Source organism: Melospiza georgiana, chromosome 14 (genome assembly GCF_028018845.1).
Source record: "Melospiza georgiana isolate bMelGeo1 chromosome 14, bMelGeo1.pri, whole genome shotgun sequence".
Taxonomy (NCBI): Eukaryota; Metazoa; Chordata; class Aves; order Passeriformes; family Passerellidae; genus Melospiza; species Melospiza georgiana.
This window is the reverse complement of record NC_080443.1, coordinates 9,078,935-9,098,125: the sequence shown is the minus strand read 5'-3', so window position 1 is coordinate 9,098,125 and position 19,191 is coordinate 9,078,935. Positions and strand designations below refer to the sequence as shown.

Sequence of the window (19,191 nt, the reverse complement as noted above, 5' to 3'; positions counted from 1 at the left end):
TATGCCATAATCCACCTTTCCTCAGCTGTTACACTGCAGACCTATTCACTGCCTGCCTTGCCAAATCCTGAATAACCTTTCAACTGCCTCATGCTCTTGACTTCTGCTTTTCTCTAGTCCAGCCCCATTGGCCCTTGAGCCCTCCCAATGCCACCTCTCACTCCTTTGAGTGGCAGGCATCACACATTTCATCTGACTCCAGTCAAGTAACAGCACTTCAGTACAGCTGCTTAAACTCATCTTTCCTTCCTCTTGCAACCAATGAAATACCTTGTCAGGGTTTCAGAAACTCAGGCATTTGCAAGTTACCAGTCAGTTCTCAAGTTTATTTCCCAGTCTTAGAGACTGAAATCTAACAAACCAAGCAAATTTGGTCTTTTTAAGTTCCATGCTTTTAACCTGGGAAAAAATTTGCCAAAAACTGGATGCCTTAGCTAAGGCAGCACATTGAGAGAGGAGAAAAAAACCTCCCATTTCAAAAACCAGCAAAACAAGATGCTTTTGTGTTTAGTTCTGAGGTTTTTTTCTTGAAAAATGTGTATGAGGACACCTCATTCACAGAAACAAAATCAAACCTTTTGATATATGGAAAATATCATACAATTTGCCTGAAGCAATGATATTTTTTAAAAATATTTTCTATATTTTACAGCTTAAAAATCTCTATCACAAATATTTGCAAAAGGTATTTTAAGCAAATATAAATTTACTTCAGGTAATACTTCAATATAAAAAATACTCTCTGTAAGGTTTACTACTTCCCAGAATTCAAACTTGTACTGATGTAAAATTAAAAGGAAGACTGTGAAATAGGAGACTTGATTTTCAGAAGTACCAATCAAAATAAAGACAGGGTGCTGTGTCTAAGTGTATGATCTGCTTACACTGATTTTCACAGCAGAAAGCTATCATACTGAGTTTATCATAAATGAATCTGAAAATTTTCTCCTGATTAACCTCATGAAATAACAGATCCAAATGCTGACTGGGATCTCCACATTTGTCACACACTTCTTTTGGGATGTCTGCCATAAGTGCCTGTGCAATTCTAGGAACAGGTAAGAGCAAATTGCAAATATGAACATTCTCCCACTGCTCCATTCCCTGAAACAGACCTTGAGCTTTTACTTTTTGATTCTTTTCCAATCTGTCACATGACTGAGAATATTTTCAGAATTACTTTTTCACACAAGCGTTGTCTTCTGCCAGGGTAAATGAAGATATCCAGGCAATGACAGTGGTGCTATGTACAGACCTCAGGACCTGAAGAGCACCTTCTTACCACTCCAACAACCTCAGGGTATGCTACAAGGTCTTTTATGCTGATATGCCTTTCATATTGCATCAACCCAAAAGTATAAAAATACTGAATGTTATAAAATGTAGCATTAACATTAAAGCAAAACTGCTCTGCTCAGTAAAGTTTGGAAGTTCAAAACAGTTATATTTTTTTAAAACATTACTCAATAAGGAAAACCTTAAAAGTTCCTCGGTGTTTCAAGTTGGGGTTTTCCCTAGTGTCTCCTGATATGCAATGAATCTTCTCAAATTCATCTTCACATTGTCAAGAACACACAGCTGATCAGTACTATATTGTCCTTTGCCTTCTTTTCGTATCTGTAAAATCAAAAGAACACATGGTTTACTGATGGAGGAGTTTCTCCCATCAGATCACCTCAAGTTTACTGTAATTCTGTGCACAGGTGTTCTGTGAGAACTCCAAGGTGTTCCTGTGTACACATGTGGAGCTCAGCAATTATTTCTGCAAGTCAATCTACTATAATGCACTGCTGCCTAAAGCTAGACTAATGGCACATTGTTTCATCCAAAAATCTGAGACATACACTTCTTTTCTGTGGCTTTTTATATGGAAAAGCTTGCACATTTAACCCAACACCTGAAGCACCATCAGGTATGTACTTTGTGTGTACAGTGCTTAGCTTTTGGACTATGGAAGTCACTCCTCAGGTTGCATCTGACCAAAGAAACAATGTGTGGAAGGTCAGTCTCTGTTTAAGTCTAAGATGTATCTAAAATCAGTTTAGAATGCCAGCCTTGTTATTCTTGAAAATACAGGATAAATTAACTGTTTTAATTAACCAAGAATGGAACAAAAACATCCAACTGCTATTGCAAGTTAAAAACCAAAGATCTCAATGTAACTTCAGAATGGACTTTTCTTCCACCTCCAGAGACATCTGCAGGATTTTTGTACAACTGTTTCAGAATAATACAGTGATTTGGACATCAGTAATACTGATGGGGTAATTCAGATGTTGCAATGCAGGTGCTGCACTGTTACCTTGACACATCCATGAATTTTAAGGTATTTGCTTTTTTCTAAAGTCGAGTATCAGAAAATTAAACTCTTTTTTTCTGTCATCTTATAGGAGCCCAAAATTCAACCTTCTACCCACATTGTGTGCTGAGACCCTGAGCAGGCTGCCCTTGATGCCTACCCTCATTCTGAACACTGGCTGAAATTCCTTCAGTGTTGAAAGCAACTTGATCTGTAACGCTGCCCTTTCTGCTTCTTCACCATCTGCAAATACATCAAAAAGTGCATCCAAGGCTTCCCCTGCTACCACAAGAGAAGATTCCTTCATAGCAACCTCAAGAAGAAATTTTCCAATCATCTGTAATAAGAAAGAAGAATTGATTTTTCCAGCAATGATAAAGAAAATTGAAAGAAACATCAAAATTCTTTTAAGCCTGCAATGCAAAGTTTGCTTTTTCACCTTCAGTGTTTCAGCTGTATCTTGTCCTTTTGCCAGGACACTGCCAGAAATTCCAAGGATGCTCACCACGTTCACTCTAACACTGGCATTGCTGCTTTGAATACCAGCCTCACACAAAGCCAACAGCTGCTCAGGAGTCATGCACTGGTCAGCAGGGGAAAGGAGGTAAAGAAGGAAGACACACACAGTTACATTTTCATGGAAATTTTGAAATATGACATTTAGACACTGTACTTTTACAGAACACAGGCAAATTCTTCACAGAGTCCTAGATTATGAAAACTTGAAGAACTCTGAAAATGCAATTACCAAGAAATTTCAATTCCCTTTCAACTTGGTTCCTCCAGAACATATCCAAGGCTGAGATGAAGTTGAAGGAAAGGTTTTTGAGATTCTCACAAATTTACCTAGCTCAATAGCTGCTTCAAACTCATTGCAACTTACAGCATAAAAGCTCAGTTTTCAGTTTAAGGCCAGGAAGGACTAGCAGACTATCTAGTACTGTGTCTTGTATAATAAATCATTATGCTTCATTCCTGTATTCAACTCACTAATTCATATCCAACCGAGATTCAAGGACCACCAGCTAGGTGACATCGGGAAATAAAGAAGCCACATTTCTAGGTGCTAAATTTCTGAATATTTGTCATTATAACTATCTTCTAAAGATATCTGTGGCTTATTGCTAGTCTGATTTTGAAATATCTTTCATCTGTTTACACGTTGAGGAGGAGATATATAAAAAAATATTCCCATAAGGTCCATGAAAAACACAGTTAATGTTACTAATCTGCTCTTCCAGTGTTCACAACTGCTGAAATTTTGAACTAAAATTATATTGCTTTGTTTCAAAAACTTTCCAGTATAATCTCACAGGAATTTGAACCTACCAGAGCATTTGAGTTTGAAAGCTTTTACCTGGGAGATGTTCTTTGATGCCATTGTTTGTAGGAGAGCCCTCAAAGCACTGGTTACAGCTTCCAGGAATTCTGTGTCTGTAGGGAGTTCTGTCAAAGAATAGAACCCAGAGCAGAAGTTAAACAGTAATATGAGGGACACAGGAGGCAAAGAAATACAAATTCCTTAATCCCTAATTGTTCCTCCAGGTACTACCACAACAGGAAAAGCTAGATTTTCAGAGACTGGTCTCTGTAGGTTGTAACCATAGTGATTTGTTTGAATTCAGCATTGAGGCTGGAAGACAGCTGGGCCTCCTTTCCAGGCACATCCCTGGTTGAGACACTGTGTCACCTAAGGGACAGTGCCAGCCACTTCACCAGAACAGCAGCTGAAAACTGCTATCACATGGAGGAACATACAGGAACTGAGGAAACTGCAGGAGCTGACTGCAGACTTCACCTCCTTTCTTCTGCCTTCTTAAGCAAGCTTTTCAGACACCCAGAGAGAGTGCTGGACTCTTTCCAATTCATATAAAGAGCATGTTTTCCGGTGGTTTAATAACATTCCAGGAATGTATGACTCAAACACTGCATTATTCTTGTTTAACTACAAACTCATCAGTAGCAGCCATCACCTCCAATCTGTGTTCTGCATTTCTTGAGGCTTTTCATTTTCCTCTAATGGGTTTATTTTCTGGACCACTCCAGATGCAGAACTTCCTGATTTATGTACACTCCTCCCTGCTCATGTAACCAAGCAGATCTTTATGCCTCTCTTTCACTCTGTAAACCACAGAATTCCTTCTAACCACATGTTGGTATGTTATCAGCTCTATCTGGCAGTTTTCATTACACAGCATTTAAACATGAAAAACTGGGCCTATGCCAATTAATTAATTTTAGCATCCTTAGCTGTCTTCAGATAGCAACTTCTCCAGCTTAATCTGAGAGCTTTCTATAACAAAGCATAACATATAGACCCAAAATTTGGAAGTCCTCTCTTCAAGCATGAGACATATTTTATGTGAACTTCCTTGGATATGTTTTCATAGATATTTTCATTTCTGCATTTAGTGTTCCACACAATGCACTCAGTAATAATATTCCCATAGACTCATCACATGTCTTTAAAAACATTGAGAAAAAAATGTGTTTTACAGGCAGATGCATTTTCAAGCACTAATGCAGTGTCATTTTATACACCACAGCAGAACACTACATAAGCTACGTCTATGGCTACAAATAGACACTTGAAGGAAGGGAAGGAAACTAAATTTCTTGAGCTTCTAAGAGATGAGAAATGATAAAGCCACACATATGCCAGACTTCAACAGAACTGTCTTAGGGAAAATGTTTTCTGACAGTCTGGAGAATTGGCAGCTTTTCCAGGCTCTAAGAATCTCTCTTATTTTTTGGAAACCCATCACCACTGACCTTAAAACAAAGATTATCAGAATAGTCTGAAGAACACAGCCTGTCAGGGACCCACATCCTCAGTTTGGAAACAGGTGGGCTTTTCTTAAACCTTTTTTTCCCCCTAATCTTGGTTCAGCTTCTCTCATGTCAGTAACAGAGAGATCATAGCATAAATCATCTAACAGGATTATGGAAATAATTATGGAAATGATGCTGCTGTCATGTTCATGATCCCAGAAAGCAGCTGGAAATGCTGCCTGCTGTAGACACGATGCAGTAACACTGTACCACCAGCAGGTGTATGGGGAGACCTCCACAGCATGTCTATGAAATAATGCACTCTGGAGGAATCACAGTGAAGACATTCTAGTATGCATCAGGAAGTATCACAGAATCTGTGAGGCTGGGAAAGCCCTGAGATCAGTCCAGCCTGTGACTGACCAGAACCTGGTAGTGAGTGCCACGTCCAGTCTGTCCTTAAACATCTCCAGGGATGGTGACTCCACAGCCTCCCTGAGAAGCCCACTCCACTGTCTAAATACAGATATTTTATATATATATATATATAGATAGATAGAAATAGTATTTTTAGAAGAATTACATTTATTACCTTCTCTGTTGAAATTGAATTCACAAGCAGAACAGGGAGATGAGCAGCTTTAACACTTAGTTGTAAAAACTTCGCACACTTTCTTACTACAAATATAATTCCAATAAAGCTAAGCCATCATAAGCATAAAGCGTGTCCTGGGGACAAGGTGGCTGCTCTCTTTTCTGCTGTAATAAGCATGGACATTCTTGAGATTTTTGCATCAATTGCTTTTGCCATAATTTGTTAAGATTACTAGGAAAAAATGATGTGAAAGACTGTGCTAGACATGTATTGTTTTCACATCTCCTCAGGCTAGTTAGGGCATTTAAAAAGAAAATGTCCCATCTTCTCCATGCTTTTCTGATGGCTGAAAAACTGTTATTACCACAAATATGATCCAGCAAACAGTTCTGGTCAACAAGGCAGTGTTAATCCACTCAGAGACTTTCTGTGCAGACCCAAACATGAAGCAGGTTCTTGCACTACAAGCAGACCTGCTCAGGGTGCAGTTTGGATAAACACATCCCAACAGGATACGCTGTCCTGTCAGGACATTGCCAACATTCAGTATCCTTATCTTGCAGGACTAGAGGGATAAAGTTAGTAATAAATATAGCATGGGAACATGGCTACCTTATATCTAGACGATCAGCAAGGGGGATCAGCAATTCCCCTTTACCAAACATCTTACCTGTTTTAGAAAAGATGAGCTGTGAGAGATGCTGTGCAAGGGACTGAAGTGCTGAAGCTCCCCCAAGACAATCCACATCTGACACCAACAAAATGCTCTGAAGACACGTTAAAGCTCTACACTGCACTGCATTCAGTCTGAAACAAACAAAAAACACACTGAGCAGGTATTTTTGAACACACCTATATAAAGAGGAATCTTGAATTTAATAAGGCTGCGATGCAGTATGCAGTTCACAAAAACATTTGTATCTCTTTATTGAAAATCATCTATCAGATCTACCAGTTTCCAGATCTCAAGAGCAGCCCAAAGATGGGCAATCCTTCTAAGCGTTCTAAAACAACTGAATTACATGAAAGATAGTAAGAGAGACAATGAAATGCCTACTTTTTAATTAATGGTTTCCAAGATGGATTGTGCATACAGATGTCTACAGCAACACTGTTCGGAAAAGCAGTTTTTTCAAGAATCTGAGGAGGGGAAAAAGAAAGGTTTAGCAATAAAGCCCTTTTTTCATTTTCTTTTTTTATAGTGTGTTCAGGGGGAAGACTGAAATTTTAGCTTAATGTCAAATAGATACTTCTAACTACATATTTCAAAGTTTTCCAGATAGCAAATACCTTGCTTCTAAAAATGCCAGAATTTTCCTCTATCACTTAAATGGTGCAATTATACACTGAGTTTTGCATAGAGTATTTAAAGTGTTGAACTGTACTAACAACAGGTGATTTTCTAGGTCTCTGTTTTTCTTTCTTCTTTAGCTCTTTCTTCTTATAGATTCTGCTATAGGATTTTCAGATAGCTGCAATTCTGGAAGGCCTTGCCATGAAATTCTGGCTATTAAGTACAAAAACCCTTCAAAGTTTTCATCTCACACCTTGATGTCTTAGCTCAGAATTCTACAATGCTGCTGAGCTAACACAGTGACTGATTCAAATAACAAACTTCACCTTTACAACCTCAAATAAAAATGAGCAAAACAACTCTGAAACAAAAACATCTGATTTCCAGTCAGTGCCAAGTACTGTATTTCAGACACTTTGTATAAAACAGGGGGAGAGGAACTTGCACTTTTTCAGTGCTGACTGTTGCCATTCATTAATGTTACTTCCACCTCATTTAGCTAATACAGAAATCTGGCTGTCATGCTTCAGCCAAGTTTCTTTTCTTTCTGTGGGTAATCTTTTTCATGTCCAAATCAAGGAATAACAATCTTTGTATTTTGGGGGGAAAAATTTTAAAAAGACCTACCAGATTTCTGAAACACATGACCCTTCTATTCTGACTTACATGAGTAAATTATTTAGGTCATGCAACGATGCACCATCTCTAGGCCAAAAAAGTGAGGCCAAACTCACTTAAAAAAATACTCCCTTCTCCAGGTGGATTGGAGTAATTTTTTTGCCTAACCTGGGATACAAAGCAGAAACAAGGGCAAGACTGTAACATGTGCTGGGAATAATACAGAAGACAATACCTTCTTTGGAATGAGGTTGTTCAGAAATGCTGAGTTAACTTCATCAGAGAGGCACAGGGGTGACAGCAGCAGCCCACTCCCCTCATTGTATGAGTTTTCCATGAACAAGTCACTCTCATCACTGCTGGAGAGTTCTTCCCACTCATCATCAGAGGGATCTGAGAACACAAAACAGATTTGTAAATGTAACAGCCCTCATGCAACAGGTATCTCATTTCCCAACTGAAACTGGCTCCTCCAAACTTCTTGGTTTAGGAGTCTTTAAGTTCTTGGGCTCTAACAAACTCCTCACAAACCAAGCACCATTAAGCGACAGTTCTAAATATCTTATTAAAAATATTTTACACTCATTGAGAAAAATATTCTTATGAGAGAAGTTCTTCACATGTGGGCATGTTAATCACTGATATTAACAATGTGTTGTTTAAAAATATCAAAAAAAGGTACAGAAGAAACATTTCATTAAGATTTTAACTTGGATTGCACCACTTCATTTTCTGAGGTTAATTCAAGCATGCAAATACACCAGTTTAACTTAACTTGTTTACTAATTGCAGTCAGTTGAACGCAATTGTTTCCTCTGGCAATACTGAAGCCACAGACAGATGTCCTCTGCCTGGGCAGTAACTGGGCTAGATGAAGATGTTACTGTCTCCACAGCAAGGTCAGTTGAAACAAAATGATGGCAGCAAAGAAAGCCAAATAATCTCTGATAGTCATTTCAAGCAACACATTTCACATAAATTAAACTAGGTTTATAATCTTAAACCTGAACTGGGCTACTTACATGACTTATTCTACCAGCAGATCTTTAAGGGCAGGTATGGTGAGAGGAGTAGAAGTTCTATTACCAACAGGCTGCTGTGTGAATAATCTGTCCACAGCTGAAGGGGGACTTTGGCTGACAAGCACAAACTAAAATCACCCTCATTTATATTTGAACTCGTCTGTCTACCTCCACAGAGTTCACATTTAGTTGAAGTTTCTTTAAATTTGGTTACATTTTAACTAGTGTGTACCCAAGTCCTAAGTCTACAGGTTGGACTGATCCTCCTTTCCAACAGATGAAAGCTCTGTGTATATAGGTCAGGATATTTAACTATTGTGACAAAAAAAACTACACCATCATATTGACTCCTGAGTAATTCTGTTTGACAACACAGATTCTTATGAGATGTAGGTCCTGTAGCAACTACAGAAACAGACATGCACTTCTGTGGCAAAAGGTAAATTCACTAAAAATACAGCAAGAAAGATCCAAATGAATGCATTTCACTTGTAGTGTGCAAATTAAAGAATTTATTTGAAGGTGATGGTTATTGTTTATGAGATGTAAAGATGTCAAGGTGTAGCAACTTGACCACACAGGCATCTTATGGTAATATCCAATTAATTCTACAGCCATAACTTGCTGGTGTTAATAGCCTAAAGCATGAAAACAAAGCAAGATATCCTGCTTTCAGTCTCTTACCTCTTCTAAAAAATTACTTTTGCACCTTTAAAAAACAAAGAAAGCAAAACACATCTCTTGAAGACTAACTGATAACAATACAACCTGACAATGCAATTCAGCAATAACAAAGACAGAAGTTGTCATAAGTCGACAGCAAGTGACCAGGGCAGAGCAGGAACTGGGATCTAGAACTCTGGCCAGGTTTCTTCTAATGTTCTGAGAAACACAGAGGCATTTCCAGCAGCAATCCCATCTTACTGGTGACCCAAGAATTACAGACTGCACAGCAGTGCAGGAGCCTCTTGGCTTCTTGCCCAGGTGCCCATCAAAGGGGAGCTCCCTGCTCCCTCCAAGCACTGCCCAGTGCTCAGTACAGCACATCCCTCACCAGCCTGGTTACTTCTCTCAGTCCTGTTGCAAGCTGAGTGTTTTAATGAACTCAGCATAATGGCTACAGCTATTTTAGTCCTCAAATAATTTGAAAATTAAATGAACAGCTGCCTCTGGATTCATCCTAATTTCTAGAGACTGTCTGCCCACGAATGGGTAAAGTACTGTAGCAAAATACAACACAATCAATCTTACATTACACTGAGTGAATGGCAGAATATGCAGCTTATCCACAAGAGATTTTCCAATTAAATGGGAAAGCTTATGAATTACAGCTCATTAGATGAGAAATGCAGTTATGAAAGGAGCTTCATATACTAGGTGCAGAATTTCCTTGTGTTGTAAGAGGAAAAAAAAAGTTACCACTGGGAATAACTGAGTATTACTGTGGATTTTATAAGAACCTGAACATTTTACTCAGTTACTTTCTACACAATTACTCCTGCATCAGGCTAAAACTACAATAACAGGCAAAGTTTTCAGGTTTTGGAGGGTTTAGGGGATTAGTTTCGTTTGTTTGTTGGCTTCATGAAATAGAATTTAATAATCTCTCATTTGTTTTCCTGAAGATTAGAAGAAAAGCTATCAAAACAGAATTTCAGAGTTCATAAAAGATACAGAATATCAATAGCCTACTCCCCTCCAAATCACAGCCTCTTTCTCCTCCTCCTCAGGCTCATAAAGGCAGGACTCTGGAAGCCAAGATCTACATTGTTGCCAGAGTTGCATAAAAAAGCTGTCCCTACTCCTAATTTTGCAACACCTGTAGTATCAAAACTAAATCAAAGCTGTATGACTTATCTGCTTTAAAAAATTTGATGCCCCCATCCTGCAATCAGATTCACACACATCTTGCATCAGAAGTCAGACCTCACTCTAACTGACCAAAGATTTTGCTGCAACACTTTAGGAAATATCTCTCTGGCATGAGTGTTTTTTTGTTTGTTCTTAAATGTTTGCACATGCAGGATCACACAAAAAAATTAAGCAACATAAATCACTTAAATGAAGAAAAAACAATAAATTAGTAATAGAAATTAAAACTTACTTTGCCACCAGATGAGGGTATCAGGGACAATATGCCCATGGGCATTTGCCCTTGAAAACCCAGATGAGCAAACAGCAACCTAAACGTGACCTACTCAGAAACAAAACACACCACAACAGTTGCAATGAACGAGACTCCTACAAACCTTCACTGCAGCACATATTAACAATGATCTCCAGAGCAGTCTGCTGAGCCGTCAGTAAAGCTGTCACCTCCTTCAGTTCCCACTTATCAGACTAAAAAATTAAAAACATGAACCAAATTTGATTTTGGAAAACAACATTTAAGTGCCATTTAAAATATCCAAGCTGTCAGTTAAAAATACAGTCCCAGCCATCTCCTCTTCTCAGTCTACACCCAAACTTGAAAAAACCCCCAAAACACAAATCCAAGCAGTGTTATCTACCATCTTTCTATTGGATGTTCCAGAGCAAATTTAATTCTCAAGGAATGCCACTTGCACTAAAGCTGTCCAAAAGCCAGCCAGCCACACTTACTGGAAGTAAATCAGAAACATCATTTTCTGTTCTGAATTTTCCTTTTGGTATTTCTTCCATGTTATCATCTTCACTCAAAACACAGTTTTCTGTAGTATCACTCATGTTTTCCTCAGTTTCTGGTTCCACAGCAAGTTTTAACCTGTTTTTCTCAGCTTCATTCATACGAATAATTGTTTCACCAGCATCTATTGCCAATGATTCTGAAAATATCTTCAGGATTGCATTAACTGTGCTTCCCAGGCTGCCTGGTGGAATGGTATCCTTTATATTCCAGATAGTGCCTAAATATGAGGTAACCAAATCATATCAATTATTAAAGTGCTCAATTCCCAGCTCTGTAATAGCCATTTTGTAAGGACACAGCCTCCACTACTTAAAACACTCAGTGCTTATATTTACTATAAATATTAAAGTCTTTTCTCTACAGATTTCTTTTTTTTTTTTTGTACAATTAATATACTTATCTGTAATAACTGTTATGCCCACATCTTAAGCTCAAGTAAATTTCAGCATGTAAATATTTACAGAATATTTATGTGGAGTGACCTCGGTGTCACTCTGTACCCGAGATAACAAATCCACATGCAAGAATCATGTTCTACGAAGTCTCAAAATTAATTTTTAACACTCCAGTATCAAAAATCACCCTGGTTACCATTTGAGGTAACAAGAATAATTCAAGGTAGAGAACTTGAGGTAAAAAGAAATTTACAGCTAGTAAGATCAAAACAACTCCTGTACCACTTATTATTGACTCATTTAACGGTTAAAAACTAAATGAGCAGTTAAAGTAGGCAATCACATTGAGCAGGGGCTGAATTCAGAATCAAGCACTCAAGCCAATTTTAAAACTAGTTGCAATTACCTACTTGCAGTTCCAAAAGGCAGCTATAACCTCACAAACCATCTTGATTGTGCACCTTGACAATGACACGTGCAGACCACAGCAGAGAAGACTAAGCCTTCTGTCCTTCCCAGCCTCCTTTACCTGCCAGGCTCCCCACCTCAAAGCAATGAAGCCCCCTGAGCACTGTACCTGCTATCAGTGTTCTCAGAAGGATGTGCTTCATGGTGCTCTCTGGACTCAACATCACTGCTTCCAGTATTTGCTGTGCAGAAGCATTAAATGAAGAAAGAAGATCTGGATTATCTTCTGTCACTGCCTGCAAGCAGTTTGCTGCAGCAAACAACAAGAGCAAACATAATTAACAAACCCAGTTGTATAGTTGTAGCTTTTGCTCTGCTAATGAGAAAGCACTATCCTCCTGAAAGCTGGAGTAATGAAATGCTGACACAGGAAAAAAATTTCATGCAGCATCATGTTGTAATGGCCTGACACTGTGCTTCACAAGCTGTATTTTGGATTAAAAGACATTCTGTGGCAAACCCATACATAAAACAGGTGAGGATGATACCACATCAGCCATAGAATTGGTTATATCAATTTCAGCTACTCAAAATTAAATTTATCCATTATATACTGACAATGGACAACATAAAAAAATGTTGGAAGCACACATACCTGCATGACCATTATGAAACTGTAATAACAATAAGACTGATAAAACCAGACTGAAAGTGATTGGAATTGTTTGGGGTTTTTTTAGAAGGACTATCTCCTCTGCTCAACAAATTAAACCCTCCATTACCAAAACACGAACACAGAATGAAAAAACACAGCCTGCCTTTAAAGTCCTCTTCCCACAAAATTTTTCTTCCCATGTAACCACCAATAAGCCATTCTCTTTTGGACTGAAAATAAGCATACCAGACGTCAACTTCTTTTTACGTGCTGTTCAAAAATTAATGTACAGTCTTACACTCACTGCAAACTTCAGCAATGCTAAAGCAGGTCCATTATGCATTGAATGTAATATCAGTGTTACATTCATATAATTTTAAAAAAAGGTATCTTTAAAGCCTTATCTTCTCTTTTTACCACTTACCTACTGAAATAGCCAGATCCACATTCGTGGCAAATTTCTTCATGTAATGTAAGACAGCCTCCAGACATCCTTCTTTATTGAATATGTATAGAGCAGTATTGTTGCATTCACTAATGTATGGAAAAGATCAGTCAAACATTTTTCTAGGAAAAAAAAGTACTGTAGCAACATCTTAAGCACCCCATACTTGTTATTACTCACGTTTTTAAAAGCTACCTAAGAATTATGCATTAGTCAAAGAGCTATCCTTCATTACTGAGGTTATGATTAATTCGGCACGAGATGCTGAAAGAGAAGCTGCAAAATCCTGGGCACTTTTGAGGAAAGCTGGCTTGTGCCAGCTGCTTCCTCACAGTGTTTGGAGTTTATCTGGGAGCCTCACTACAGCTCCTGCTGGAGTGAGCAAGGCAGTTCAGAGATGCGGGCTGCCAGCCAGCCCAGGGCTTCCTGCAGCCACAGGAGACTTCACCCAAAAACCCACTGCCAGCAGAGCAGGCTGCTGCCTCTCAATCAGTACCCCCTCACTCCAAAAATGACTGCTCTTACCATTCAGAAATGCAGTTACTTTCATTATCCAACAGCAGCATTTGTGTTTCTTCAAGTACTCACAGCTACTCTCTGTTTTAAACTTATATGTTGATATAAGAGTAATTCAAACTAAAAAAAGCACAGGAGCTAACTAGCTACAAGGGTCTTCAAAACTTTCATTTTGAAAATATTATGTCTCAGCATCTATGCCAGCCCTAATTTTATCAGAATCAAACTTAGCAACGAAACAAGCAGTTCACATTCATTACCACAAAGTTCAAACTACAGAAGTGATTTACATCACACTTAATAATCATACTTCCTGTTCTCAAGCACTGACTAAAAAGCAAAAATGAATATGAACACACAACATTGCTGAGACAGTTACAAAGGGTCATGTATTCTGTGCAAGATGCTGAACAAGGAGTTTATCTACTGTTCTAGATTCCAATCCCTAAAAAATAAATATCCCAGTTTAGAAATAAGGCCTCAAGCCAGCAGCCACATCACACAAACAGGCACAGAGGCAGTTCCACTGTGGCACTGTACAGTGCTAAACAAAATCCTCTATGCAAAGTGTACAATGTGAGAAAAAAATAAAGAGAAACAACACTAAGTTCAAGGAGAACTTTGTTTTGGAACAGATTTGTATCACTTCAATGTTTACAGTAATTTCTGTATTAATAGCATTGCCATTTCTCTTCCTTCACCGAGTGTTTCCAATGTAAACTACTAATTGAACCACTTACATTTTCTCACATAAGAAGTACATTTTTATCAGTGTCTCAGTAACTAAGGGATAGTTGCCCCAAACAGTTAATATTAATTTTTGGGGATGATCTGCAGAGGAAGGAAGTAGTATAAAAACTCCTCATATTCCTAGAGCACTGATCCACTGATTAGAATTTCATTTTCTCTGTTTCTTGTATCGTGATACAGATCTACGGGAAATACCTGCAAGAAGCCACAATCCACACAGCAGACCATGACAGAACATGTTTAGAAAACTGGATCAGAACTCAGGATGAAGAACCAGTAGAAAAAGAATTTGTTACTCATCTAAAACTATTTACCAGTTTCTGGAATCCTTCACTTAAAACAAGTAATCTATACTGGAAGATAAACTTCTGTTTCACATGGGATGAGGGCTCATCATTATTAAAGCAAGGTAGGAGAAACACAATCAGAATCAGCAAATGAATGCATCTTCCCATGCCAGGACAACCATTTCTTTTCTGCCTCAATTACCACACTCATTTTCAGGAACAATTTAATTGTTTACACAGTACTTACCATATATTCCACAGTAAATTAATAGCCTCATTGGCTATGTCTTCAATATAATTTTTGTTCACTCCTCTGCATTTCTTTGGACAGAGCTGGTTAGCATCCAGTCCAGTGCTGCACTACAACCAAACAAAAGAAGCAGGGTTGGGAAATAATCAGCCACAAAGAGAGGCAAAACTTTAAAGTGTTATCAGCACTGAGTGGAGAGATCCTCTCATGCAGTGTTTATTACCTGACTAGCTTACATGTATTACAACACCTGACTAGCTTCCTTTCTTTATGAAAACTTGAACCATTGATAACTTTTCTCTTGTAGAAAGACTCTTACAGTAGCTGCTTTGCAGTTAGTGCTTAGAAGCACTTTCTATAAAAAATTAAAAAAAAATATTGGCAATTTTACAACCTGAAGTACTGTTTCTTGCTATTAGTCTGTATGGAGCTATCAACAGTTATTTCTCCACAAAGATTAACTCAGCTAATACCTTACTATGCTCTATAGTAATGCTATTACTCATATTTTAAAAAGGGGAAGAAACATACAGAAAATTATGACATTGCTCAAGGCTGCTCATACAAAGACAGCAGGTAAGAGAAATCAATGCAATATCCAAACTGCAGTGCAACACCTGGACCAAACAAAGAATACAAATTCAGTACATGTTATTCTCCACTACTACCCAGCTCTACATCCATTGAGACAAAATTGCTCAGCAAAATAACATCACTGGAATAATGCTGCAACATAAATGAAGGACCTTGATTCTCACTGACAGAATAAACTTGTCTTAACTGACATTACAGACCCAAATCTCCAGACCTTTCACTCAAAAATCACCCTAGGCAGCAAACCTCACTATGGACACAGGTTAGCTGGCCAGGAGCCAGAAGGCAGGGGTTAGAAATCTCTGGAATAACTTTTGTATCACTAAAACTATCAAAACATTCTTTCAAAAGATCTTGCAAGTACCTTATTGTATTAACAGCTACGGAAATAGAATTGTGTTTGCATACGGGACAATTCAGCGGCTAGACCAGGTTTAAAATAAAATAAAAATAAGCACACCTCTTTCAGAAGTGCAACCAGGGGTGTCATGATGTCATCTGTCACCATGTCATCACAGACATCAAATCCTCCACAAGCACTCAGATTTCTAGGGAAAACAAAAAAAAGTAATGCTTTGGATGAGATACAATACTTTCCAAGAATGCTTCAAAAACCCCATACCTTTGATATTCTTCTCTAAAAGTTATGGTATGCTGTCACCTTATCACAGGGGTTCCATACTGTTGTCTCCTTATCATATAACTTTCATACCTTCTTGGTGTTTCTCGTGGGCAGCTCCTCAGAGCACTGACTCTTTCTTCTTCACAAAGCAGCCACTGACTCCAGCTCCCTCTCACCCAGCCACCCCACTCTTTTATAGCACTCTTCTTCTCACTGGTTATAGCTGTGGCCTGTTAAAGTCAGGCCTGTTCCTAATCTTTGCTAATTGACCCAGCTGCAACTCCTTAGGGGTAAGATTACTTTCTGCACTACCTTTATTTTCTTATATTCTATCCCCCTACATGGTACCTTTTGTTTTAAACTCAATTTGCTTAAACAGTAGCTTTAGTCTTCTACCTCACAAGAGAATAGCTTTGGAGTTAAAAACAAAGCATTATGTCCATTTATTCATTGTCACAGACATATTTTCTGAAAAATCCTTTCCTTAGGATTTCTTCTCCTGAGAAGCTGTGAGGCCTCAGGAACAAAATGCAAACAATGGTTATCTGCTGCTGAGGAATGCAACAGGTGCATCTGTGATTGGTGTCATGTGGTTGTTTCTAATTAATGGCCAATCACAGTCAGATGGCTCAGACACAAGCCTTTGTTATTCATTCCTTCTTTTTCTATTCTTAGCTGGCCTTCTGATGAAATTCTTTCTTCTATTCTTTTAGTATAGTTTTAATATAATATATATCATAAAATAATAAATCAGCCCTCTGAAACATGGAGTCAGATCCTCCTCTCATCCCTCATCCTAAGACCCCTGTGAACACCATCACAATTCATGAATTAGAAACCTTATCTGTACTAAAACATCATGATAAAAAATGCCATCCAAACTGCACTCGAGTCTCTATTTCCTCATACAGCCATACATTTCATAAAGCCTGCTCCTGACATAAAAGTCTCACAAAGCAAGAAAAGCCCCTCTCTCACAGACCTCAGCTGATGTAGGCATAGTTCCTCAGACCCGAATTAAAGCAAGAGAGGCTGGCACTGCAGCCCACAGCTGTCACCAGCAGAACTCAGCTTTCCCCCATGCCAGGATCCCTGATTGAGCTGAGCAGCAGTGAGTGCTCACCTGAGAGCGCCCGCAGCCGTTTCGCGCACAGCCAGGCTGGGGTCCATGAGCAGCGGCCCCAGGCAGCGCACCACGTCCCGCTGCACGAAGGCGGGGATCACCTGCTCCTGCTGCAGCAGCTGCGAAATGCTGGCACAGGCATACTCCCTCACCTCAGCACTGGGATGCTGCAGCTGAGGAGACACAGAGCACACACACTGAGGGAAAAGGGAGCCAGAGGGTTTTACTGAGTGAGGGGATTGATCGGGGCACTGTGGCTCCCATTTACTGCTCCTGAGTGAAAGCAGGAACTTTTACCTTCCATGAAAGCTTATAAATCCTTGCCTGGGTTATGTGTGTTAACTTTATGACTAGATAAATGCTACTCTGGGTATCTGACGAGATAGCCAGTCCAGACACAGATTTGACACTAGCTGGCACTGGTGAGACCTCAATTACCATGCATTAAAAACTGAAGTGGGGGGAAAATATCATCAATTAAGGATAACAGACATAACACATGCCACCATAAAGAAAAGCTGAAGAAACATAAAACAAAAAAAAAGTTATAGCCTTTAAATTAAAAGTATCTGCATAACAACAAGAAACAAGTCTTCCCTACATTCCCCAAGATAATGTTGACGCGTCCTATAACAAAGTTTTAGGTGAGATACAGGAATTACAAATTGCGAAATAATAACACAGTAGAAGTGCATATCCTGGAAGGCCACGGAGTTTGTTGAAAACCTAGCAGATAAACATCTGCTGAAGAGCAGAACAGAAGAGTGGTAACATCAGATCCTGCCTCTATTGAAAAAGATGTCTCAGCTCATCCTCACCTGTGCCATTATTTATTCTCTCTTTTCTAAACAGAAAAATATCAATCAGTGATCTGTTCAATGAATTAGGTTGGGTGAAGTGAGCAAAGGGGATTTAATTACTTAAAGGAAAACGGATTTTTTCTTCTGATTCTAAAGTCACACCTGCAGAAGGAGATTTACATCCGTTTTTACCTGCAATACTTAAGCCAGGACTACGGTTGTGATCATAGTCAAGTGACCAAACCCAGTCTTCCTCATCATTTTCCATCCTTTATACCTTACATGTGGCGCTTGGACACTTGGCTCTGGCCAAGTAGGAGTCTCCGGCCGGGGAGCCGGAACGCAAGCCCCGCCAGAAGGGCCTGGCACCGGCGCAGGGCCGAGGGGCACGGCGCTGTCCCCCGGCCCGCCGCCGCATCGCGCACGATGGCAGCGCGGGCGGAGCCGGGGCCGCGCGGCCGTGACGCCGTGGGAGCGACGGGAGGGGAGCGGAGCGGAGTGAGGCGCGGCCACGTGCGGCCGCTCGGCTCCTTCCCGCCGGGGGCGGGACCGCGCCCGGGCCCTCGCCCCGCACCTCCGCGGGGGAAGCCGAGGCCTCGCCCCCCGCACCCGGCCCCGCAGCCCCCGCCGCTCACCGAGTCCGGAGCGGGGCTCTCGCCACGCCCTCCCCGCGCCCGCCGCCCGCACCTTCTCCAGCAGCTCCGCCGCCGCCTCCTCCTCGGGGCCGCGCTCGCCGTCGCGCTGCAGCGCGGGGCCGGCGGGGGCTGCGGGCGCCCTGCGGAACCGCCGCGCCCGGCTCTTGCCCATGGCTGCGCTCGGCGCCGGCGCGCCCACGTGTGCGGCCCCGCGCAGGCGCCGCGCCCGCCCCGCTCCGCACACCCCGCCCTGCCGCGGCCGCCGGACATCCGCGCTCGGCCCAACACCGGCACCGCCGCAGCCCGCACCGAGGGAGCACGCCGCGCCTACTGCGCTCACACAAGAACATTATCAATAGAAACGATTTCCTCTAAGGGCACTTACAGAGGCGGGATTGCCTGGAGGATGGAAACCTGGAAGGGGTTTCCTCTCTGGTGTCAGT

General features: G+C 40.3%; 1 protein-coding gene across 3 annotated transcripts; it reads right to left on the bottom strand.

The window, feature by feature from the left end:
• Nucleotides 1–1,423: 1,423 nt before the first annotated feature.
• Nucleotides 1,424–19,191, bottom strand: HEATR3 (HEAT repeat containing 3). Of its 3 annotated transcripts, none has more exons than XM_058033956.1 (15): nt 19,134–19,191; nt 17,314–17,486; nt 16,029–16,116; nt 14,972–15,084; nt 13,151–13,260; nt 12,241–12,381; nt 11,202–11,485; nt 10,850–10,940; nt 7,814–7,971; nt 6,724–6,806; nt 6,337–6,473; nt 3,657–3,745; nt 2,739–2,882; nt 2,460–2,636; nt 1,424–1,617 (listed from the first exon to the last, which is right to left on the bottom strand). In XM_058033956.1, exons 2-15 carry the CDS (start codon nt 17,358–17,360, stop codon nt 1,498–1,500), a joined length of 1,782 nt encoding a protein of 593 aa, XP_057889939.1. In that variant the 5' UTR covers nt 17,361–17,486; nt 19,134–19,191; the 3' UTR covers nt 1,424–1,497. The 3 variants fall into 3 exon arrangements, with proteins under 3 accessions (XP_057889939.1, XP_057889938.1, XP_057889940.1); XM_058033955.1 differs by lacking the exon at nt 19,134–19,191 and adding an exon at nt 18,801–18,896; XM_058033957.1 differs by lacking the exons at nt 17,314–17,486; nt 19,134–19,191 and having other exon boundaries at nt 14,972–15,079; nt 16,029–16,082.